The sequence below is a fragment of the Aptenodytes patagonicus genome, chromosome 1, assembly GCF_965638725.1.
Source record: "Aptenodytes patagonicus chromosome 1, bAptPat1.pri.cur, whole genome shotgun sequence".
In the NCBI taxonomy this organism is placed as follows: Eukaryota; Metazoa; Chordata; class Aves; order Sphenisciformes; family Spheniscidae; genus Aptenodytes; species Aptenodytes patagonicus.
In genome coordinates this window covers 14,994,569-15,018,602 of record NC_134949.1, presented here as the reverse complement: position 1 = coordinate 15,018,602, position 24,034 = coordinate 14,994,569, and the positions used below count along the sequence as shown (strand labels likewise).

The following is a 24,034-nucleotide window of genomic DNA, read 5'->3' as shown; positions in this document are numbered from 1 at the left end:
AAATTTGGGTTGTTTAGCACACATGGCTACCTTTCCTTGTTAGAAAGATTTTGTACATTAAAAGCAAGCATCTGCTCCTTCAGTTCATTTACTGTCTAGAGATAGGTGGAAAAATTGCCATGGGTCCAGTGTGATTGCCTCACAGTCTAAATCACTGTCTCTTGCTAAACAGACAATCAGGAGCTATAGTGGCACTTCTGGTAATTAAACATTATTAATATGAGACAAACAAAAGACCATTAAGGGCTGGAAAGAAATGGAGGTTACGTGTTACTACATGTTACAGTTTGTGTCGGAATTAATGGTTTCTAACACATTAACACAATTTGAGCAATTAAAGATGAAACTGGATCTCTTTACATGTTATTTTTTCTGACTGCTTGTTAAAGCAGCCCAGATCAGGAAGCAGCTCCTGACCATCCCTCAACAGGTGATGTCCTGGGAATTATTAAATGTCATTTCCAAACCGCCAGCACTTGATCCTCTAAGGTTTCGGATGAGCCGTGGAGGGGAGAGGGGAGGAGTGGAAAGCACACATTTCTCTGCTGACACGACAAAGCTGTGTTATAGCTTAATGTTTGTGTCAGGCAAGACACAAATGCTATGGCTCTGGAAGGCAGTTTGGATGGGCTCAGATACTCTTAAGTCTGGTGTGGTCAGGTTTGCTGAGGAAGGGAGCCACCAGCTCTCCTGCAAAAACACCGGGAAGCAGCTTTTGCAGTGGCCTAGAGAACACCCGTGTTTAATATATTACAAATGCAGTTACACAGGGAAAAAGCAGGGACTTTGGAGCCCATTCCTCCAGATCTCTTTATAAATAGCAGGTGGGCTTGGACCTGGACCAAACTGGCCTTGAGCAGCCTTGTGGATGGGCTTAATTGCGCAGTAGGGTCCCATTTGTTTGCCCAAATTCTACTGAAGTCCCCATGCCTAGTGTTTCGCATTAGCTGATGGCATCCGACAGCTCTGAGCCAGCTAATAAGAAACACAAGGTACAGGCACTTGGGTGGAAATTTGGCCAGATGAATCCAAGCCTTGAAACAAGCCTGCCTTCCTCTGGATAATTTTTAGATGTATTTTTTCAGACCTATTTTCGGATGTATTTGTTAAAGACCTATTTTAACTGACTGCCACATTTTACCAGCCACCCCTCTCCATGCTGAGACCCTCAGCCATTAGACGCAGGGCTGGGCACCCTGATACCAGGCCAAGCATCACGGTGCGGGGCTCAGGCAGGGGCTGTGGTTCAGGGGGATGAAGTAAGGCAGATCAACCCTTAGAAAAAAAAAAAATTTCTGTAATGAACCCTGCTGCAGAGCACAGTGGCCATCACCTGGGGAAGGGGATAAGCACTACACCTCCTGGGTCATCCTGGTTTTCCTAGCTTTCACCTTAATTTCACTTTTCCCAGCTGGTTAATCAGATATGCTCAGATTTAGCATAGCTGGAGCCTGGTGACTCACTCAGTAGCTGATGCCACTACAACTGTATCTAAAAGCAAATGGTCTTCCCTTTCCTCCCCAACAAGTGATGCCCGAGCCTTAGATAAACAGCAGCAATGCACTGTTGCTGCAAAGGAGGAGGTTTGGGCAAGAATGAGTAACTCACCCACCCGTCCTGCATCCAGGGAGAGGTTTAAGAGACGAAGTCAGTACATCTGCAGCTACATTAATCTGCCGGCCGTTTCCCAGACATGGGAAGGGTGAAACCACGTAGCCATGACAGCACCAGACCAGGAGGCTTGCAGCAAATTCCTCCTCCCCGCCACCTTCCTATACCAGATCCATACATTCAGGTTTAACAGAGGAATAGTGAATAATCTGGCCATCGGATATGTGCTTTCAAGGGCCATAAGTATATTCTACCATTAGAAATGTTACTAGGGCACTGTCTTGATTTTCACTATCTGTGAAATATAGCTCCCATTCTCCTTGGAAACAGCAAATCTGAAATATGAAAAGCAAATGTCGAACCATATTTAAATCAACTAATCCAGTTTGTTTCCAGCCAAATATTCATATCCACTGTTTATTACCTGGGTCTCTGGCTTCTCCATCAAAGACAGTGTTTAGCTTTGTCATTGTCTGTGAAGAGAGACAAAATGTGAAATGAATCCTGTGAATTAGTTAAGTAAGAAGGAGGAGCATTGACTTGGAAATGGTGACCTACATGGATGGAGGTGGATTTGTATGACCTGCATATTACATTCCTGTAGGCTAGGTTTAATCAAAACTGGCAACAAAAGCCATTTGTGGTGTAGGGTGTTGCCACGAGATGTTCAAAGGAGAATTAATAAGGTCTGACATGCTAAATGCCTCCACGTGTGTATCCACAAGAAGGTCACCTCCGCCCAGAGGAGGCTTGGGAATCCCCTGTCTGACGAACTTGGGGAGGGAGAGTACACTACTGAAAGTGCCTTGCAGCCTTTATGCTATTATGGCTATGAAAAAGGAAGGAGCCCCAGGATCTAGGAGCAAAGAAACATCTATTACAATGGAAATAACTACGGCATTTTCCTGCAAACGGCTTATCAAGACCAAACTCTTTACAGCTTGGGTGAACTTGTATACCTTACTGGTTGCACTCAGGCGGGTCAGGGTTAGCTGCACAGGTCAGTGGTGTCTCAGCAGTGCAACATTGCCATCGGTGAAGCTGGGGCACTTGTCATCCTGCCTCTGCGGCTGCAGCAAATCCCTCCCACATACGGGGCTGCCAGAGAGGCTGGAGAAATTGGCACTTGGAAGCAAAGGGGCCACAGCGCGGGTGAGCACCCCTCACACCCAGTGTTGCCTCCAAATACAGAGGCCAGATGGGGCACTGAAGTGTTTTGTGCTTGGGGGCAATCCCGTTTTCCTCGCCTATCATTTTTATATTCTCTTTGGAAAACAGACACCTTTCATAGAAAGGGTCCTACGATCATATTGCATGACGGGGCTGGGCAAAACTGGGTTTTGTTTTGAGGCTGGCAGTACTTACCACAACCATTTCTTTCTTAGGTTTCTTCTTTTCTACAGAAAGGAAAATGCACATTGTAAAGAATCAGATGTTTCTGACAGTGACTATAGACACTAAAGCCAAGATTTCCTCAAACAAATAGACATTCTTGGTACTCAACTTCTGAGACATCTCAAATGAGCCTTATTTCTTTTCAAAGGCTGATCCCTCATACTGTTTGAAACACGAACTCCTTCATAGTATTTTGGAGTGAGAATCCACAGTTGCCAATGACTAATCAAAAGTTTAGCCTTGAAAAGTCTTACTCCTTCAGTAATCAATAAATAACAATGGTTTCTTTAACAAATTTGCCTTTCTAAATAATATGAACAGATATAGAAATTCACCTTTGGGGATATTTGAACTACAAATGTAGTAGATTTTTTTTTTCCATAAATGTTTGTAGTCGCAAAGCTTGTGCACTCAGCCATGCGCTTGGAGACAAAACAGGGAAGTGCTGCAGATCCAGTCAAGTAAAATTCAGATTGAAGAACAGTTTGGTTATGTGTGAATTTACCACACTATTAACTCATCCCACATGCAAACAAATGCAGCAGCAGTGCCACGGGCATCTTGACAGCATGCATTTGTGGATGATACCCAACTAGTTGCTATGATTTCTTCTTGCTCGCTCCTTGCCAATTTGTTTAATGGCCTTTCTTTGGAGAACTGTATGCCTGGCCACCAGTGGGCTTTACAACCGGGCATGCAATGCTCTAAAGTGCTGCAGATGGGTCTCAACCTGAGCACTGATGGGAAACCTGTTCTGTCTGGCCTTTGCTGCCCAGCATTTGGGAACCAGTTTTTCAGAAAGCATCAAGCATCCGTTTTTTGGAAACCAGCCAATGCTGAAATGTCTCAAATCGGGCAACCAAGAGAACAGCTAATTTTGTTGGGTTTTGTTAGTCATGTTTTTTTTCAAGCTGGGAGATACTGATTGAGGAGAGGAAGTTATAAAAGCAGGGTCTTACTGAGCCCATATGAGCCATGCTTGCTAGCAGAAAGCTAATGGAACTAAAAGGAACAAGACTGCTTAAAAAAACACTTTTTTTTTTATGTGCAACTAATACCCCTGCTAAGTTATACAACCCCCCTTTTAAAACACCAATACTTTAAAATAAATCTTCAGGTACATGAAGTAATGGTGTCAAGGAAGCAAATGAAGGGATCAGAGAACAGGGAATTAGAGTGGAGAGGGCTCTTGCAGGTGCTGTAGAGGGATGGGATTATTTTTTAACAGATAGCATATGAATTGCATGTGAAAAATACAATAATTCTCTAGCATCCATGCCAGAATACCAGGCTGCTCTGAATTTGGTTTTTACCTAATAGTTAATAGATTTGAAGACCAAAAGGACCATGAAATCACTTAGGCAGGCCTCCCATAATCAGCCAGGGTTATATAATCTCAGTACTTTTGTATGGGGTCAAATTTATTTGTCTAGAAATGGATTTACATATTTTACACTGAATCATAAACAAGGTCTTGTTATGAAGTATTAAAATATAGAAAAGAGGTACACACCTGGAGCATTTATCCTGTAATGAAAAACAGATTAAGAGTGTAGTTAACAAATGTCATACTTTTGCCTACATAAAAATATCATGCTTTGTTCTCTTTCATTTGGCAAGAAGGATGTGTTTCCTTGAGTTCTGGGATTTGCTTGATTTGTTTGGTTTCTGGTTTTGCTTTCACTGAGGTCCTGCATCATTTAATGCTGCTCTCAAACAGGAAAACAGCCCTGAGCATTGCTCTAACAACCCTCCAAGAAGGGATGATATTAAAAAAAGTGTCTTATTGATGATAGCATGATGAATTTATATAATCTGGAACAATATATTTTCAAATATTGTCATCTTGTTCCATCCTTGGAGGAAGGTTAATTTTTTGGATCTGATGTGCTCAGATATTACCTTTTAAAATATTTGAAAGGTTGTAAATGTTTTTGAAAATACAGAAATTGCTTTTTAATGGGAAAGCCTGGCTCCCAATGAATCATTTGCCCTATTAATAAATAATAACAATAGCCAAGCTATATGCTGCTAGATTCATTTGTCATTTTTATCACAAATTGCTAAATTCCTTGCACACACCATTTGAATTATAATCACAGTCATATATTACCTCTTTACATTTACCATAATTTCTGAATTTAGGTCCAAATCCTGGTAATACTCACAGAAATCCTTTTTTTTTTTTTATTCCAGTCCACTTAAAGAGCTACTTATCTTTGTTTTGTGAAGTAAAAAGTCAATTTAGAGGCAGTCTGGCTCCAGCCCACTGAGAAGGCAGCCAGCGGGGATCTCTGCCCCTTTCCACAATGAACCAGAGCCGGTCCCAGGTGCTTCCGTGGCTTTTGCCAAGCACGAGCACTTAGAGGTACCACGAAGATTTATGGGCCAGAGCCTTGCAGTGGGCTTGGGTAAAACTCCAGGAAATCTGCAGAAGTTCTGCCAGAACAAAGAATTTGGCATGAGCACCAAGGTTTGGAAAGGACTCTGGGATCCATAGCTGAGAGGGAGGAAAATGCATCCAGTAACTACCTAGATGGGAGCTCCCTTGGAGTGGGAGCCAAATACAAACCAAAAATGTGTGTATTTTTGGTCAGTGCAGTCAGGCACAGACTCTGACTGCACCTCACGAACATAGCTGCCTTTAGAGGTCACAATTGTTAATTCCACTATTACCTTCAGCTAATGCTATTGTTAGTAAATCCATGAAAAAAAATGCCATGGACATTCTTCCTTGATTTCATATCATTAACACCAAATATCACTGTGTTCAGTAATAGCATTTACTACAGAGAAGGGCATACCGCTATAAAATATTCAAAGCATAGATTTCATTATGGCTGAAAGGCCCGAGTTGTCTCTGTCATTGCCAGGTGTTGCTGGGTACTTCCCCAGCGTGACATCTGGGAGGACTCACAGAGGCGCGCTGTCTGCTTTGCCTGCCGGCAGGCAGCAGGTGCGGACCCACGTTGCCAGCAGGAACCCCAGGTACCCCAGCAGTCCGAGGAGCAGCAAACTGCCAAGGGTGATGACAAACGGCACGTACCACGCCGATTCAGAGTAGAGGTTTTCCCTTTTCATCACGACAGTGAAGCCAGGCTTTTAAAACAAGATAGGAAAAGTTTCTCAAGGCTGCATACTTGTAAGGTTACTGACACCAATGGCACCTTTCATCTGGTTGAACATCGGCACTGAAGCACCTGGCCCAAGCTTGCCCCGGGGCTCTGCAGATGATGGGCAGAGGGAGATAGTGTCTGCTGGAGACAGTGATTCATCCCACGTACCTGCCTGCTGACTGCCGAGGCAGCTTGGATGACTGAGATGGACCACTGAGCTCCTGGGGCATCGAAAGGCAGGTGAAATGGAGCCCACCCACAATGCAAAAAGGAGGTTCCAGATCATGTTTCAATGTCTTATATTAAAACAAGCATGCCATGGTGGGGTTTAAAAGCCTCAGGTTGCCTGAGAAGCTGTGAGTGAACTGTTGGAGGGTAAGCAAGTTCAGGGAATACTGCCATTACTGAGATAATGGTTTCTTATTACCTAAGGCAAAACTGGAAGTAGGTCATCTTCACTGCAGTGATCATTCGGCCCCCTTCGTAAGAGGAGTTGAACCCCAAGGAATTTGGGTTATTGTATAAAAAAAAAAATGAAGCTCCTTTTTTTTTACCCTGTGACTTGTTCCAGAAGGGAAAAAACACACTTCCTGAGCAGTTGCGATCTCCCACATCTTCCTGAGTGCCAGGAGACACGGTTCTGAGCTGGCATGGCACTTGGTGTTAGCAACTCATTCATTAAGGTCCCATCATGAAACTGTCTTCACATGGATCAGAAATTACTCATCTGCTCTACCTGGATCATTACCTAGTGTGGTACTATTAGTTTTTATTTAATTTTCTGTAAGACACTGTGTATCAAATTTAGTAGGGTACCTATTTTTTTCCTGTTTAAGGATATGTTTAAAATAACTTATTTAGCCTTGCAAAAAAAGATACATCCAGTCCTTAGAGAAATTCTCAGATAATCTCAAGATCACCACCACCACTCCATCCTCACTGGGACTGAAGTCACAAGTGACTTTTTGTGACGGGGCTTCTTTTCTACACTACCAGCCTTCCAGCATCTGATTCATCAAGTTGCTGCACTGAACACATGTAAGGAGTAGTGATGAGAGAAGTTGCTGTAATGGAAATGCTCTTCTGTAAAATAGACTGAAAGTGGAAGGCTTATATTTCTGGAGAGGCAGATTTAACGCTGTGGTATGTGGCCTAGACTGTTTGTATTTGTGGTAAAGCATGGGAAAGAAATACAGAATAAGTTTTGTTATTCAGCTTAACTTTTTGTTTCCACATCAAGTAGGGGGAGGAGAAGGCTGTGAGAAAATCATTTATTCCTTCCCAACAGAGCATTCAATAATAACAGGGTTATTAATCAGTCTGCAAGTTTGGATTTCAGCATTTTCATAGCAAAGCATCCTGCTGTTTGCAGGATCCCCTGGTTCTGGCTCAGTTTCCAGTAGTCCCTAGCAGATCCAGACCATTTCACAGTGAATAGCTCTTTTACCCCTTCACCAGCATCCTCATATTTTCATTCCTGCACGCGAGGGAGAAAAGGGTAATGCCATCTGCAGGCAGGTAGAAAATGGATGGACTCTGGATGATGGAGAGATGGTGCAGCAAGGGATGAAGGCAGCAACTGGCACAAGGATGGGGACAGAGTGGTCTGTACCCTCAGACTGTGCCGCTTCTGCAGGCAGGACAAAAGCAATCTCTCCTAACGTCCTGCACCAGCCTGATGGAAATCAGCTCCAAAACGAAACCGGCGAGCCAGAGCTTGCCTGGGATGGCTGTGCAGAGGGGTAGACTGTATTGCCGGGACACAGGCCCACAGCTCCACAGACTGTGGAAGCCAGACCCCACTCGGGCTGCTGAAAGCTGTGCAGGCTTCCCTGGCTCAGCTATGGACCACCATGCGGGCAGGGAGCTCAGGAAAGACCCATCCCACCCCTCTGGCTTTGCTGTCTGAAACCTCAGTGACACGTTGAGGCTGTGCACAACTGCTTCAATTCCTGACAGGCAGCTCGAAGTTTTACATGAGGGTGACTTCAGGGATGGAAAAAAGCCCCTTCCAAGTGATGAGGATTTCTTGTTGTTGTTGTTGCCTATTACAACTTTGGTAGCCACAGATTAATGTGTCCCACTGCTAAAGCAGCACATAGAAGTGCAAGGCAGCTGGGGGAGTGAATAGCTATGAATAAAAAAAGGGATAGTGCAAAATGCATGAGGTAATTTTAAGGTTCCAGGCAAAGGTTAACCCCTGCTCTTTCCTTATTAATAAAGCTGCCAAAATCTTTAACTTTCCAGTTACATGGTAAAGGCAGCATGCCCAGTCCTTTGGCTACTTGCCCTTTTTGTTTTAGAAACTAAAACACAAAACATATGTTATGACTCTATATCTGGGACCAATTCTTCATGATGCTGAGCATACCAAACACCTTTGGCTTCAGTGTAAGAGCATGGGGCTCAACACTTCCCAGGACTGGACCCACTGTAGGTTTTTCCTTCCCTTTTGCATACATCTACCCTCTTTTCTTCACTCCTATGGAGATTAGCCCATGAAAGAACCACAGAGTAGACATAAATTTCAGTGAACTTACTGTTGTGGCAATGACAGTAGTTGGGTTTGGGATAACTCTGATGCTTAAAGTCACTGTTCCAGTTTTAATAAGGTATGTAGCTTTGTCCCTGGCAGATAGTAAATTGTCATCTGTTATATAGACGCGCAGTCTGTAAATCCAGTTTGTATCAAGTCCACTCTCATAGTCAAACCTCGATGCAAGAATCAGCCGAGATGTGTTGGAGCCGGCACTTGGTGAAAAGGTGAAATGATTGTTCACATTGCCTGCAAGCAGCAGCAAAACACCAAACCAATGCCAAAAAAAAAAAAAAGAATAAAAGAGAAAAGCAATCCCACATTAAAGTAAATGGTTGGAACAAGCAAAAAGATCAGTTTCTACTGACAACTTGTTATGGGTCACTATACACCTGTGCAGTGACATACCATTGATAAGAACGGCTCCTTGATCTCCCTGATATCATATAAAATCAGATAAAACAATATAGTCATAAAAGCATTAAAATATGGAATAAGACCCTCTATGGGGACACAGCTGAGAGGAGGCTGTGGAAACACTTCAGAGCCATAGGGCACACAAGAGGTCACCTGAATGACCTGTCCTTACAGCCTAGAGAGCACCCAGAAGCAGCAGGACCCAGCCGGGGCGAGGACCCTGTGCTATTGCTGGCCTCTTCCCGCTACTGGGGTGTCCCTGGAGTGGCCCTTAGGCCACATGGACACCACCAGTGTCTCCAGAGGCCCCTCCAGCCCTTCCCTATGGCTTCTCCCTCTGCCCAGAGGCAGAGGCCTTTGAAGAGGTCCCCCAGAAGAGACCTAATGACTCAGGGGACGTTAGTTGCCTCCAGGACTTCGCCTGCACTGTGGGGGCAGAGAGGAGTTCAGTGATGCTGGCCTCTCAGCCCCCGAATTTCTGTCCATGTAACTGGAGATCTGCTAGTGGCCGGTGCTGCAGGTAGACGAGCTCCAGCTCTTAGGCTCCAAGCAGACCACGCACAGGAGAGATCAAAGCCGTGAAAAGGCAGCACATGTGCTTTGGTTCTGCTCGTTGCCCCATAGAGCTCCAGAGTTGAGGTGACCTTGAAAGCCATGTCTATCGTACAACACAAAATGGGCCATGGGCTGCTCTGTGGCTCAGAGGCCAACTGCATGGCACAGCTGACGTCCGAACAGCCAAACCCCTGAGCCTTAACCCTGGTCAGCCCATACAGAGTGCCTGATGGGCAAGGTCCTGGGTCCCTCAGCAATGCCCAGGATCTCTTTGGGAATGTACTGCTTGGCACAGACCAAAATCATGCCAGCAACCAAACAATGCTTCAGCAGTCTGGGCCAATACTGGACCTGTGGCCAGACCCTGATTTACTGATACAAACACAGCCTTTGTGTGGGCTCATGTGTAAATACCACTGCTGCAGAGGTCCTCTGCAGCGTTAAGGGGCTGCAGTAGGACAGAGGTTCTGTCTTTTTATGCTCACAGCTTTTTACTGGCACCTGGACAATCTGCTCCCTCCTTCTCAGCAGTCACCTCAGCAACAAAAAAAGAAATTGCCCCAAGAGAGTACGTTCCCTTTTTTGCGAAGCTGGGTGTCATCCCATACCGTAGAAGTTCTCCGAGTGAATACAGTTGATTACTAGGTTCAAACACATGGTCTTAAAATGGGGGTTTAATGCATACAGCATGGACCTAGGACATGCAGGTTTGCTCAGTTGTTTTGAACGGTGTACCAGCAACTAAAGGTGAGGTATGCAGAGTAACAGAACCCACCATCCTTTCTCAAGATTTACTCAGCTGTAATTGGAAGTGAAATTTGACCCTGCATATCATTCCAGCTCATTCTTCTGAAGTCCTTCTCAATATGCAATTAATTGCCTATTAATTAACATGGTAGGCAATCCAGTTTTGCAAGGGGATGGTTCTAGGTGGTAGCACCAGTAGTCAGCTTGTGGAGAGACCTCTCTTTTGGTAAGCAGCAAAGTAATGATGTATGAAACTTGTGGATCACAACTAGCCCTCCATGACACACAGCACATAAACTGTGCAAGACTTTTCTTTATGCATCAAAGCAAACCATCAGCATTTGCTAATTTTTGCATTGCTCCCAGTTCACATACCATGACACAGTACCTTCATTAATGAAGTAACGGAAAGACCTGGGATCAGAATCACGATCTTGACATTCAATCCTGAAGCCATTAATATTGGTCCCAACAGCTAAGCTGACTGGGATTTGAAATGAATAGAAATTGGGTGAACAAACTGGTTCTTCATCATTTACTTCCAAAACATTGACAGTTACCTGAAAGAAAAGAGCGATAGCAAGCTGAAGCTCCTCCACTGTGCTGAGCCAGAATTTTATTAACTTCAAAAACTGTTTGGCTTTGCCCATTTTGCTCTTTCGATCAACAGCAGTTGAAGAGCAATGAACCTCCCTTCCAATCTAGTTTCTACCAGAAACTGTCTGTGATCATTTGACCTTCAAATTCTTCTTGTGATCAGCACTCTTCTGGGAACAGGTTCCTTAACCTGAACCATCTTCCAAAACCGCAGGGGTTTCGATCTGATGTGTCCGACTATTTGAATTACCTGAAGTGTGTCATAGTAAGAATGAGAAATAATAATAGTACCACGTATTCATTTAACTTCATTTCAAACCTCTCAAATTGCTTCACTGTCATTAGTTAGGTTTCTTAGCATATTTAATAATAATGCAGAGCATGATCCAAGGAAGGAAGGAAGACTCCTTATAGACTGATTGTTCCCAGTGAGAGAGAAATGCTGGTAACGGCCTTCTGCATGGCTGGGAGCACCCCAGGTAGCGCCAGATGTGTTTAATGTCAGCTGGGATTAGCTGGCTGAGAGAAAAAGTTTCTCCTTCTCAAAGCTCTTTCCTCTAATGTCCGTTAGTCTTTAACATACAACAGACAAACTTGTCATCGTTACAAGCTCCTGATGCTAAATTTTCCTTAATCACCTTGAAATATTATAGTTGATAAAGAAATTAAGTACCTCCCACCTAGCATCTCCATGGGTGGTGCTTGGCTGGAATAGAAAGCAGGCCTAGTACCTGTATCCCCCACAACAGATGTGCAAAAATCTAATGTAAGGCAGTCACGAGGGAGAAGATGTGAAAAGGAGTAAAGAGGAGTCTGTATGTGAAGGACACTGGGATTGTTTGAAAGAAGTGACTCTAAAATACCTTTGTAGATATACCATCTGTATTTTTTCTTCTGAATAAAATAGGTCTGGGCAGCAAACTGGAGCAAAACCCTACTGTTTAATGTTATCACGGTCCCTCGCATGCTCTTGGCTCCTGCCAGATAGCACCATCGGGGACAAAACTAGATTACGGTCAGGGGAAGGCACGTGTAAGGGTCCATCCCCAGTAGGCCATGTGGACACAGCTATACTGGGTGGGCCTTCTGACATTATCCCAAGAGGCTGCCCAAGCCCTCATCCCATCCCCAAAGTATGCAGCACATCTCCTCTGTCCCAACCCATGAGAACACAACTCTGATGGGCTGCAACATGATTCTCACATTACTTGGGGCACTTTGCAGTGAAAAAACATCACATACAAAATCAAAAGTATGTTTGAGGGTCAAGGGGCACTACACAAGGTCCAAAAAGGACTTGGCACTAAGCATGGCTAAAATTAGGTTGTGCTACCTGGCCTCAAGACCCTTTCCTTTTTCTATTTGCCAGTACATATGTAACCAAAAAGAATATCTTAAATTGTCTAGGGCACAGAAAACAATTTCATTGCCCAGGTGAAATAAGAAGACTGAGAAACCAAATCCACAGAGTTAAAAATACAAAAAATATTACTTTAATTCTTTTTTCTAAGAAATAAAGCAAGGCTGAGTGAACACCACCTCTTTCATCTGACTAATATACAGCTCTGTGCAGGGGTGGACTTGCCTTTTACAGACCAAAGTGCTTTGCCTAATGTCTTACCATTCCTGTCAGGAAGAAGAGAGAAAAATGTAGATAAAGGGGGAGAAGTAGAGTGGATTTACTCACAGATGCTGTTGCAGTCTTCTCTTGGTCTGAGGCCTGTACTGTAAGAATGTGTTTCTGAGTTGTTTCATAGTCTAATCTAGCTAAAATCTTCACATCTCCTTTGGTTGGGCTGATCCAGAAGATATTTGTGTAATCCCTGCTGCCTCCTCCAGCTACAATAGAATAAGTGATGACACTGGATGGCCAGTCCTTGTCTCTGGCATTCACTCTTCCAATGCTGGATCCAACTGAGAGACAGAAAATCCATATTTCATTAACATTTTAAGGAAAAGGAAGTACAGAGTATTTGTTCCAACCAAAACTTGATGAAAGTGAACTGAAGATTTGTTTTAGAGTTTTTCACCCCAAAAAAGTAAAGCAAAGGTGTGAGAAATACTGGTTCACCATGCTGTGCTATGGCTCCCCCCATGTACAGGCTTGCCTACTAGCAATAAATACCAAAACATGAGGAGTCTGTAGAAAACCACAACAGAAGTGCTCTGGCAGTGAAGGCCACCCTGAGCCCTGCACCGACACGCACGAACTCCTGCCTTGTGGCAGCCCGAGCGCTGGCTTGGTTGGAGGAACAAAGCTATTTGTCTGCTTTGAAAAGCAAGTGCTGCTGTTCCTTCCGAGTTGTTTGAAAGGCAGTTTGAATTACCTTTGTGCCGAGCATTTATGAAGCAAACTACAAATGGCAGTGCTGTAAACTGTGAGAACGAAGATGGGACCGTGCACGCCCATCTCTGCAGCCATTGATTCAACACTAAATGCATCCACATGACCCGGATGAATAGTCCACATGCACAAAGTAAGACAGAATGAGGATGTAAATGAAGGGTTGGAGGTTTTTTTTCTTTCCTGACCCGGTGAACTCCAGCCCTACTGCAAATTGTTGGCTTCTGTTTGGTACGGCAATAGCAAGCACCCTGTTAATGTCAACTCAGCCTAAAACAAAAGGCAGTCTGAGTCCAAAAAATGTGTTATTTCTCTTGATAGTCTCAGTATCCAGCAAAGTTCTGTGGTTGACACAGAGAGGTTTACAGATATATCCATGTCACAGGTGGGTTTCAAGTATTATATTGCTAAGGTACATGTCAGTGGTATGAGGAGACACACTCAGAATAGGAAATGCTACAAAATTCACCATGTCATGCCCATTGGGAAACAGTATAGAAAGCCAAGCTCCATCCACGTACCATAGAAATATGGGTGGGCAAGAAGAACAGGCTGCTGAGCAATGCAAGATGCTGGTATGAACACCTGAAGGTCGGGGTCCTCTGATTGCTGAGTGGCCATCCTGTGCCTCCTCGTCCCCCCTTAGCCTTCCTTGCTTTCCTGGCAGTTTGGCTCCTGCAGAAGCCAGGGCTACCAGGGTCCCTCTGCCAGACAGATCCCCCTGGGACCCAGCCCCCCCCACCCCCAGACTCCCCAGCTCCCTCCCAGGCCGTGCATCCCTACACCAGCTGCAGCTTTGCCGTACTCAGCAGTGGCAGATGACGGCTTCTCCACAGGGCAGGCAGGAGTGATTTTTGCAGACCTGTGGACCTTGTCAGGATCCTCCTGACCAGTGAAGGAAGAAAACAGAGAGCTGAGGGTGAGGGCTGGAAATTTGGGCTTGCTCCTTTGCCCATGGCAAGGGAGAAGAGGTTGTGGGCAGGATGGCGGGGCTGCTTGAAGTATGCCTTTTCCTCCCCCTGCCCCCTGCCTCCTGGCTTAGGCAAATGGACACAGAAGCACTATAGAGCCCGCAGGTCTGCTGCCCATAGCCACAGCTGCCTTCACCTGTGCTTTGAGCCTGCCCTGGCCAGAATAATTTGACAAATTCAAGCAGACACTAGATTATCTGGCTGCTAAATCTCCTGGAGTTTCATGGGCAGCTTCACCATGTTCCACTCAGATGCAGTGATACAGTTGGATATCTTCCTTGGTGACATGGCCATTGGGGCAGGTTTGTGAGTAACAGCAGCCTGGGGCAGTGTTGGACGTGCTGGAGGACACATGCCGTTCAGAGGGGCCCAGCAGGCGGGAGCTATGAGCCAACAGGACTTGTGGAGCTCAGCACAGACAAATGCAAAGTCCTGCACCTGGGCCAGAACAAGCCCATGCAACAGCGCAGGCTGAGACTGAGCAGGCAGCAGCTCTGCAGGAATGGACCCCAGACCCTGGTGGACAAGTTATACATGAGCCACCAGGGCACCCTTGGGGGAATGGAGACCGCATACTGGAGCTATATTAAGTGTGTTGTTAATGGTGGGAAGTGACTGCTCCACTCTGCTCAGCACTCATAAAGATACCTGTGACCAGTTTGGGGGCCCAGGTACAAGAGGGATGCTAACAAACTGAAGAAAGGCTGGGAAGGGCCACTAAGATGTCAGGGGGTTGAGCAGAGGATGCAGGAGGAGAAGCTGATGAGGCTGGGTTTGTTCAGGCTGGAGAAGGGAAGGTGGAGGTGGCATTTAATTGCTTTGCTCCACTACCTAAAGGGCAATAATACAGAAGACCAAGATACACTCTTCTCAGAAGGGGACAGTGAAAGGGCAACAGAGAACAGACACAAGCTGCAACATAGGAAATTCCATCTGGGTGCAAGGTACAATTACCTGGAATGAAGGTTACTCAGCTGGAACAGGGGCTCAGAGAGGTTGTGGAGTCTCCATCCTTGGAGATTTTCAAAATTCAACTGGATGAGGCCCTGAGCAACCTGATCAAACTTTGAAACTAGCTTCACTTTGAGCACGAGTTGGACTTGAGACCCCCAGAGGTCCCTTACATCTTCAATTTTTCTGTGACCCTAGGAAGTCCAGAATGAGGGTCAAGATTTATCCAGCATGTATCTAACAGACCTCTCAATTTTTTCTCAGCTAACAGAATAAAGCCAGTAAGTGAGGTCCTGGGACAGAAGGCCTGTATTTGGTACATTGGATCATATGAGGGAGAGGCTGAAGCTGGAGAAGATGCCATTCCTGTGCCAACTCCTCTGTGCCCCAAGCAGCACAGCACAGAGCAGGCTGGCAGTTGCACCTGGCACATGAGGATTACCAAGGAGGCAAGATGCCATGACACTGCTCTGCGAAGTCATGAGATGCAGGACTCACCAGGGGACAGGAAGGGTGCTGGGGTGGGAGTCAAGCATGTGAACAGTTCCAACAAATTCAGTTTTAAGGCCACGTTTGCAGCCGCTGGTCCTGGGCTCTTGCAGGAATGGGAAGGACCCTGGCTCTGGGCACGAGAAGCTGCTCTGGCTGCCGTCTGGCTGAGCGAAGCCTTCCCCTCTGAGCACTCCCATCCCACCCCATCTCCAGGGTACCCACTACACCCGAGGTGAGTTGGGTCTAAGGGGACAGTGGAGTGGCCATCCTGCACCATGCCTGGGCCAAGGGAGTCCTCACTCATCTGTGTCAGTCTACAGCTGTTTCTTTGCACCGTCACAGTCCCTCCAAAAGGCTAATTTAGCAAGACGGTCTAAAACAAGACATCTGAGTTCAGTTGCTGGCTCTGTCACAGATTTCTTGTGCAATTGCCAAATTTGTCTGTGTCTCAGCTTCCATATGTACAACTGGAGTTGTTGCCAGTTTTGTCTATTTAAGGGTAGTAGGTGGTTGTACGGTGAGACCCCGGTTGAACTGGAACTTTGAGCCATTCTCCTCATTCAAATATATGAAAATCCATTTGGAGCAAAAAGGTACTTACCAACATGACAACATTATTTCTATCATGTAGGTGCTACTTACTGTACCTTTAGTAATTTCTGGAACATTAAATTCATATGATAAATTACTGAAGACTGGAAAAAATTCATTCACTGGCTTTATCCTGATGTAAATGTAGATGATATCTGGAAATATAACAGAAGATTAAATCATAGTTAAGTATGGCTGCAAAATTTTCTCATGCATATATTCAAAATACATATGGCATTCTTCTCTCCATGCTGTTACAGCACAGGAAAATATCAAAAGAAGTGTAAAAGGGATACTTGCTTGAGTAGTTAGGACAGGCAATATCTTGCACCCTGACAGTCAAAGAATAAACTTCAACTCCTAGATTAGCTGGGTTTTCTAAATCAATACTTTCAGTCATCTAAATTAAAAAGAAACACAATTGTATTTATACTTCCTTACATAAAGTCACAATACACATGATGGCAATTACTTTTTTTCAGCGTTCTGTAAGTGTGGTCTCCCCCTTGGATATATAGAATTCCCCTGTACGAGTAATATAGGCTATTAATCAATTACAGGATTGGATTCCAGGCTTTTTCTACATGTTCACGCCCTGGTGTCTCTTGGCAATTCAAAACTCTTTCCTTCTGCCAACAAAATATCTTCCCCTTAAGTGCAGGAAGTTTTATCATTTGGATCATAAGGTCTTGACCTTTTATCTGGTTAATTCAAAGAGTATGTAATGAGCTGGCTATTTGCTGTGCCTTTTGGTGGCTCAACAAGAATCTGCTATTGCTAAATAGTAATAGTTACTCCTTGAGCTCATGCCTGCAGACATGTATTAAAGGTATCAGGTTCAGCCAGAAATGTTTATCCAGGAACCAAGTTGTTACTAAATGGTGGCTCACGCAGATTTAAATCCTAATCTCCTGAACTCTCTGTCTTTCTGTTGGAGCCTCATAAACTCTGGGGCAACCAGGAAGCACAAGCATCCACTGTTTATCATCTACAGGGAAATTCCTGCAGGGACAGGACACTTCAGATAGCCTGTTACATTATACATACACGGTGATCAAAGGGCTGACAACAATCATATCCTGTGCAGCAATGAAAATGCTTTTTATGTTGGCAGATGAAGCAGCTAAGGGCAGTGCTCGTTGACATCTATACCTCAGATCAAAAATTAAAGCAAGCCATACAAAATTGTTTTACTGCTCCTGTTTTAGACAGAATTCCTATTTTTTGCTATGTTTCCCTTTTTCTGTATTTGTCCATGACTCTTTTTAAAGCAACAAAACAACCACCATTGCACATGTCCAGTAACTGGTGGGGGTTCTGGCTAATGCAAATATGCCAGCAGCTATCAGCATAAGGAACCCATATTTTGACATGCAAAGTAACACAAGTGCAAATCCCACCACACTTTTGTGAAAATTTACCATTCAAAGTGGTTTTACAATTCTGACCAATGAAGCTGCGAAGTAGTTACTGAGTGTGGGGTTTCTCAAGTATTTCAATTCTTTATGCTGAATAGCAAGGATCTTCCACAGTCTGTCATGAATAAATGGGTATGAAATGGCATCAAATTTCTCTGTTTATCCATATCAAACTTGGTGCTTCACACTCCCTAAAGAAGGATTTTTTTTTCAATCATATCTAGCACATTTATTTAAAACTGGAGAAAACAGTTGTCTGTTCACCAAATTCTGTAGAAACCATAGAAAGCATCCTATCAAAGGGTATGTAGTTCACATCCAGTCAAAACAGTCATTCTCCACATCATACCCACTGTGACATGAATTACAGTATTTCTTTTTTTCTTGTACAGACAATGAATTCAAAGAACTTATAATATTTTATAAGTTGACTTCTGAAATGGGACAATCTAAAATAAAGCCACAAACGACTGACCACAAGTCTTCCAGACACAGTGGACTCCAGAGCGAAGTTATTGCTTCCAAAACCAGATAATCCAGTGAAATTAAATCGATTGTTTGATGGATCAACATCAATATCCTTACAGTAATTTCTAAGACCAAGAAGAAATGTCCCAGCAGTCATATTTTCATTTGCCTCTTTCCTGTTTAAAACAAACACATTTCCCATCAGAGCAACTTATATTTCTTTTCTTGAACTTTTCATATATTACACGCCAAAACATTGACTTCCATTTATTTTCTAAGTGAAATCCTAGCACTAAATAGGCAACAGCTGATGAAGCAACCCAGTGTCTGATCCATACGCTGTGGTGGACAACAGCCCTGTACAATGGGCAGGACATAAACATTTAGCCAGATCCAAACCATAAACCTGGAACTCAGCTAAACTTCAGAAGCTGCCACGAGATCTTAATGTTCCAGATTAGTTCAATTAATAATCAGTATTTTAAAACATCTTTACAACATTCATTTCTTCAGTATGTTATAATGTTCTCCTGATGAGAAGCTTGTTCTTTTCTCCTTAACTAATAGCTGGACCATTCTGCTGTTTTGTGAAACTAGCATTTCTGGCCCTGCTGTTGACAGCGAGGGTCCCTGTGATGCACATAATGGAATTGGGGGCAGAGGCTGTCAATTTAATTTTTTTTAATCAAGAGAATTAAATACAAAAAAATGAAGAACCAACTGAAATATCATTAAGCCCTGATTTTGTTCCCTTGTGCAATCCCTATAAGACTAGTTCTTTATTTGATCACATTTTTTCCCTGAAGATTTTTGCCTCCTTCAGATCAAAATATAAGTTCACTAGATAACAGAGAGACTGTTGTGTTATTGTCATGGATGATGTAACTAAGCAGGGCTCTGAAGAATTGGATTCTCTTCCTGCAAGTATGTAAAAGTATGTGATTTAAATGCAAGACATTTCTATTAGATAGTGAGCAAACAATTTAAACAGATACCCACTAACCAGGTATTCCTCATTGCATAGGTTCTTGGCCTGAGATGCTGGATTTTTATCTGCAGGACCGTCAAACTACCGTAAGTGCACCTGAAGAACTGCACTATGCAATGCAGTGTACCCTGAAAGATCAGAGCCCAGGCACATCAAACATTTCAGATGAACAATTTTGACTTCAGTCTTTCTATGACACACTTCATCTGTAAAATGGAGTTAATGTTATGTCCTCATCTGCAAATATAAACTACCTGATCATCACAAAGGTCTCAGAGCATTCATAGCCATAGTAAAGTCCATGACTAAGTTACTATGCACAGAGGTCACCTATAACAAGAGGTGATCTGGGCTCTGAAGACCTTACAGATTGCATTAGGTAAAAACCATGCAGGTCACCAGGGAGAGGTTTAGAAGAGAAGATCGGGAAGTTTAAAATAAAACTCCAGAACTGACTGGCAAGCTTTCCCTGGTGAATGATTCCCCACAGTTTAGCATAAAGTAAGAAAGGAGGAGCCTGGATCTCTATGGGTCAGAAAAGTAACTCTATAGCACATGGCTCTGATATCCTACGGGTTTAGGTATCTGAAAGAAAGATAAAGTATCTGACTATACACTGATATTTTTAGTCCAAATTTCCAGTTTGAACATGTCAGGAAATTGAGTTTTGTGCCCTAAGACACTTACAGTGAACACTAACCTTTAAAGACTTAAAGATAAATGTCCATTTGAACTTCTAGCTGTGGTAGATCTGGGGACCCCAACTGATGTGCCCTAGACTGCACACTGGTCTGGGGCAAGAAGGCAGCACTAAGGCAATGACAAGCATCGATACCTGAAGGTAGAAGGATTGCATCCTGGTGGGTTGTCATTGATATCGTCAATAATGATTGTGATCTCCATTTCTCTGGCATGACCACCGCTGGGACTGTCCTCCACCCGAACTATCACTGAGATGTTAGGATGGAGACGCAGTGGAAGGGCATCTCGGTCAATTCTCCCAGTCACGTGCAGGACTCCAGTCGCTGGGCAGAAAGCAGCCAGAAGTTAGATGCTCACCATGGAGGGAAGTAACAAACTCGTGATGTACATGCAAGAGGACAGGGTACCTCAGCAGACAGGTAGCAGAATAAAAAGTATTCTGTTCTGTGCAAATCATGGCTGGTTTAGTTATTTTCTAAAATGATACAAAATGGCTCTGAAAGTTCTGTGTAAGACTTTAATGGATAGATACCCATTGCTCAAAAATACACCATTGGTGGCCTCAGCAGAGGGCTTGGAAAGCAGTTAGATTTCCCTTACGCTTTCAAAGAGCTAGTACAAGTCAGAGTTGAGTGCAGTCACAGAGCATCAAGGACAATGAGCTGCTAATGCCTGTGCTGTCCTTGTTCTCTAGCTAGTAAGACCGCTTCACTCTCTACTGTTATCATTCAAGCATCCTTCAGCACCTCTAAATCTACTCACACATCAACGGAGCTGCTCTTAGCTGTGACAGATTGCGCCAAGTGCTCTGGTCAGCCATTCACTTAGTATTTTTTTTCACTTCTGTTAGCCTTTGTTCGAAAAGAGACGGTTTTTGTGGCAGAGCACAGTACTATTCCCAGAGCACAAAGGAGGTAAAGGAACAGTGTATATATCCTCTGCCTTTTGGAGTGTAATTGAGGGGGAGGGTGGCAATACCTGGCCAAAGGACATAGGGAGCCCAAAGCATTTAAGGATCATCCTGATCCCCCACAGCACTGTGCTGTGTGGCACCTCTTATAGCTGTGATAAGCAGTTCTAAAGCAATAGCAGACAAGGAGCAAAGCAGTCACTGAATGCCAGCCCTGGAGCAAAAACCTCAGGGCACTGGTGTATGCACCCCAGAGAGTATGGGGAGACAGGACCAGCATGAGAGAGGACTCTTTTGGATGGCCTTGCCTGAGGAGGGTCATGGATCAAGCAATGAAGCTAAGGTGCAGATTTGCTGTGCACTTCAACGCTAGAGCAGATTTCAGGCAGGAGAGAGGACATTATGTTCTAACTGTGTGCAGCTGTTTCAAGAGCCCCAGAAGGGTCACTGCAGTCCTCAGAGATTAAAAAGAAAGCAGCTAATCTTACTTCCACCCTCCAGCCATAAGTCAATATTTGTCAATAAGTCACCTTTAGCCTACTTTCTTCAAGACATCTTACTGAATCTTGGTCAGCTGACAGAATAATTTGACCCTGATAACATACTGAGCATTTCTTATTTTTAGGGGTAGCCACAGAATAAAATAAGTCAATTTAAAACAAAGGCAAAAACATTTTCTCCAATGTAGCCACTCTCTTTTTTGGGTGTCAGAAGGCACATTTTTGTTTGTCTTACATGGATTTATGGAGAAATATTGATCAGAAGACTGGATGCTATAGAAAAGTCTGCCGGAAGAGTCTTCATCATCAGGATCTTTAGCTGTTATATTGGCAACAACGGTGCCTGGGCTTTGCTCCTCTGGAATCCTGTAGATTCTTTGTTTTCTACAAGATAAAACAGAATTTAGCAAAGCTCACATCTGTGTTTGCAAGGGCAGCTGAGCACAGACTTAGCTGAGCAGCCACCTGTAGCAGCAGAGCCATGGCCACGCTGGGCTCAGAGATGGCTATTTGCATGTCAGGGTAAATATCCCAGTCACTGGTTCTGCCAGCTGGACATGTAGCAATAGCTGAACTGGCACGTATCCTTCCCCTGCAACTTTTTCATGGTAAAAACAATTTGACTTTCACAGAATCATGGAAACTGAAGATGGAAGGGGCTGTTAAGTCATGCAGTCCATCTCCCTACAGAGCCACCAGCTTGTAAAGCCACTTGCTTTAATTCCTTCATTTTGCAAGAGAAAAACAAAAGTAGAAGCAGTAATGTAATTAATCATCTTTTGGAATGAATGCTGGAGGCTTTGGGGGGACAACAGTATTACTAAAAAGCCGAGTTGCCTTTGCAGTAGGTGGAAGCAGGGAAGAGCACTCCTGTGGGTGCCCACCAGATGAACATGCTCCAAACTCCCAGCAACATCTGTCTGTCTGATTCATTTTACGTAGAGAAAATGGTTCTTTACTGCTGCTGTTTGGTATGCCAGTGCTCCCAAATTTCCCATGAATTAAGTGAGTTTTATAGCTCTGATATGGTCTGTCAGGCAATTGCGCAGGATTGCTTATTATGGTTGCAGTTGCATGTTCACATGGGTACTCAGGTATGCAATTATGGTACTTGAACCACATACAAAAGCAGGCATGGACAAGCACACAAACACTGTGCAAGGAATTTATGACAGCTGACTTATTCTACTGACACACACACAAACACAAAAACATCTCCTGCTTCTAGAAATCAAAGGGACTTGAAGGTGCTCAAGAGTTCAGAAAAGCATTAGGAGTATGTTTCAAGACTGAATCCTTTTTGAACATTTTAAGCAATTTTAAAAATGGCTAAGAAAACACAGTATCTTCAACTGTTTTGTCAGCTTATATGAAAAGAGAAAAGCATGCAGGAGAGAAATCACATAGGGTTTTCCCAGTAAAAACACCTAACTTACAGCACCTAACTTTACAACAGTGAACAAGGAGTTTGTGAAGGCTGCGGAGTCAGTGTATTTACTAAATTTCTATCTCACTCTTGGCATTGGATCTCTTCCTTCCTTGTTCTCCTGTTGCTTCCAGAGTCACTCAAAACCAAAACAAATAGCAAGAGATCTCTTTCACTGCTACCAAAAATGCCACCCCAAAATGCCTCTCTGATCACTGGGGAATACGGGAAGGACAGCTCTAACTGGTTTTGGCTCGAAGTAGTGAATTCCCTATGCCCACAGGGACCACAACTTAGACCTCTCTGTGAACAGCAAATGCACCACAGCTCCATCTTCGCAGCCCTGCCAGCCCCCCTGCGCCCTGCATGGGCCGTTGTCCGGTCCCCACCAGATTTCTTGGGAAGAAACAGGATGTTTTCAAGCACATCCCCGTAGCACCGAGTACTAGTACAGCTGGGGAGGAGTTGGGGCCACTTCCTACACAGCTACATCTGAGCTGTGTCCTGTTGTCCATCTGTCTGCCACCTGCCAGTGGTTTTTTACAGGATGGTTCAAGCAGACCTTTTAGATACTGCAATGTAATTGTGAAAGAAGCATATGTTTGTTTTCTTGTCTTCTCCTTTGTTTTCCTGACTCCACAAGTTTTCCATTGATTTTAACAGCCAGAATTTCAAAAGGCTGAATGCCAATGTATTGTTGTGAACACCAAAACCAGATGTGCTTGCATATACTATGGGGACAATTAAAAAGACCCTTTGAAACTCTATTCTTGACAGCTTTGATCGGGAGAAAATAAAGAAGGTTTGCTAACTCGTCAAGTTTCCCCAGCTCCCACCCCAGCACTAATTATTTTAGTGTCAGAAAGTATGTAGTCCCAGCATGCAGCTCACATTGTAGCAGGGGAGAGGCCATACACGCGCATACTGAGGACAGCTCATGAAGTGTAATTTAATCTAAAGTTCTTTACAAACTGAGCCGCTCTTTTTGGTCTGTAGTGTCAATCTAAAAGGGAGAAGATTCAAACAAATACCAGGCCTTATTTGTGCCATATGAGAACTGAGTCTTAGACCTGAGGTGTTATAGATGCTCAAGTCACTGCAGCTTTCACTAATTCAAACAAGTAGATAAATACTTAAAAAAGCTCCTTTAGCATTCCAGACATAAGGATAAATAAACAGAAATGGCAACATTTGGAGGAAATAATCAGTTTAGAACACAATGTGCAAACGTTGGCACTGGGAAGAGGATTCCTTCTGCTTGTAGCAGTACAGTAATATGGAGCGAGATGTTAACCTTAT

General features: G+C 43.9%; 2 protein-coding genes across 2 annotated transcripts in view; one reads left to right on the top strand and one right to left on the bottom strand.

Annotated features, from left to right (window-relative positions):
* CDHR3 (cadherin related family member 3) overlaps positions 1–24,034 on the bottom strand; it is a 39,908-nt gene that overhangs the window by 1,298 nt on the left and 14,576 nt on the right. Inside the window, exons 7-18 of the mRNA XM_076328571.1 lie at positions 21,545–21,693; positions 20,033–20,222; positions 18,217–18,385; positions 16,624–16,723; positions 16,380–16,478; positions 12,662–12,888; positions 10,766–10,937; positions 8,663–8,907; positions 5,924–6,105; positions 4,520–4,533; positions 2,977–3,008; positions 2,036–2,084 (exon numbers count right to left, since the gene is read on the bottom strand). Coding sequence (XP_076184686.1) covers positions 2,036–2,084; positions 2,977–3,008; positions 4,520–4,533; positions 5,924–6,105; positions 8,663–8,907; positions 10,766–10,937; positions 12,662–12,888; positions 16,380–16,478; positions 16,624–16,723; positions 18,217–18,385; positions 20,033–20,222; positions 21,545–21,693 — 1,628 coding nt within the window. The remainder of the gene's footprint in view (positions 1–2,035; positions 2,085–2,976; positions 3,009–4,519; positions 4,534–5,923; positions 6,106–8,662; positions 8,908–10,765; positions 10,938–12,661; positions 12,889–16,379; positions 16,479–16,623; positions 16,724–18,216; positions 18,386–20,032; positions 20,223–21,544; positions 21,694–24,034) is intronic.
* Positions 1–24,034, top strand: part of SYPL1 (synaptophysin like 1) — a 55,923-nt gene that overhangs the window by 30,550 nt on the left and 1,339 nt on the right. Inside the window, exon 5 of the mRNA XM_076328577.1 lies at positions 19,234–19,283. Coding sequence (XP_076184692.1) covers positions 19,234–19,283 — 50 coding nt within the window. The remainder of the gene's footprint in view (positions 1–19,233; positions 19,284–24,034) is intronic.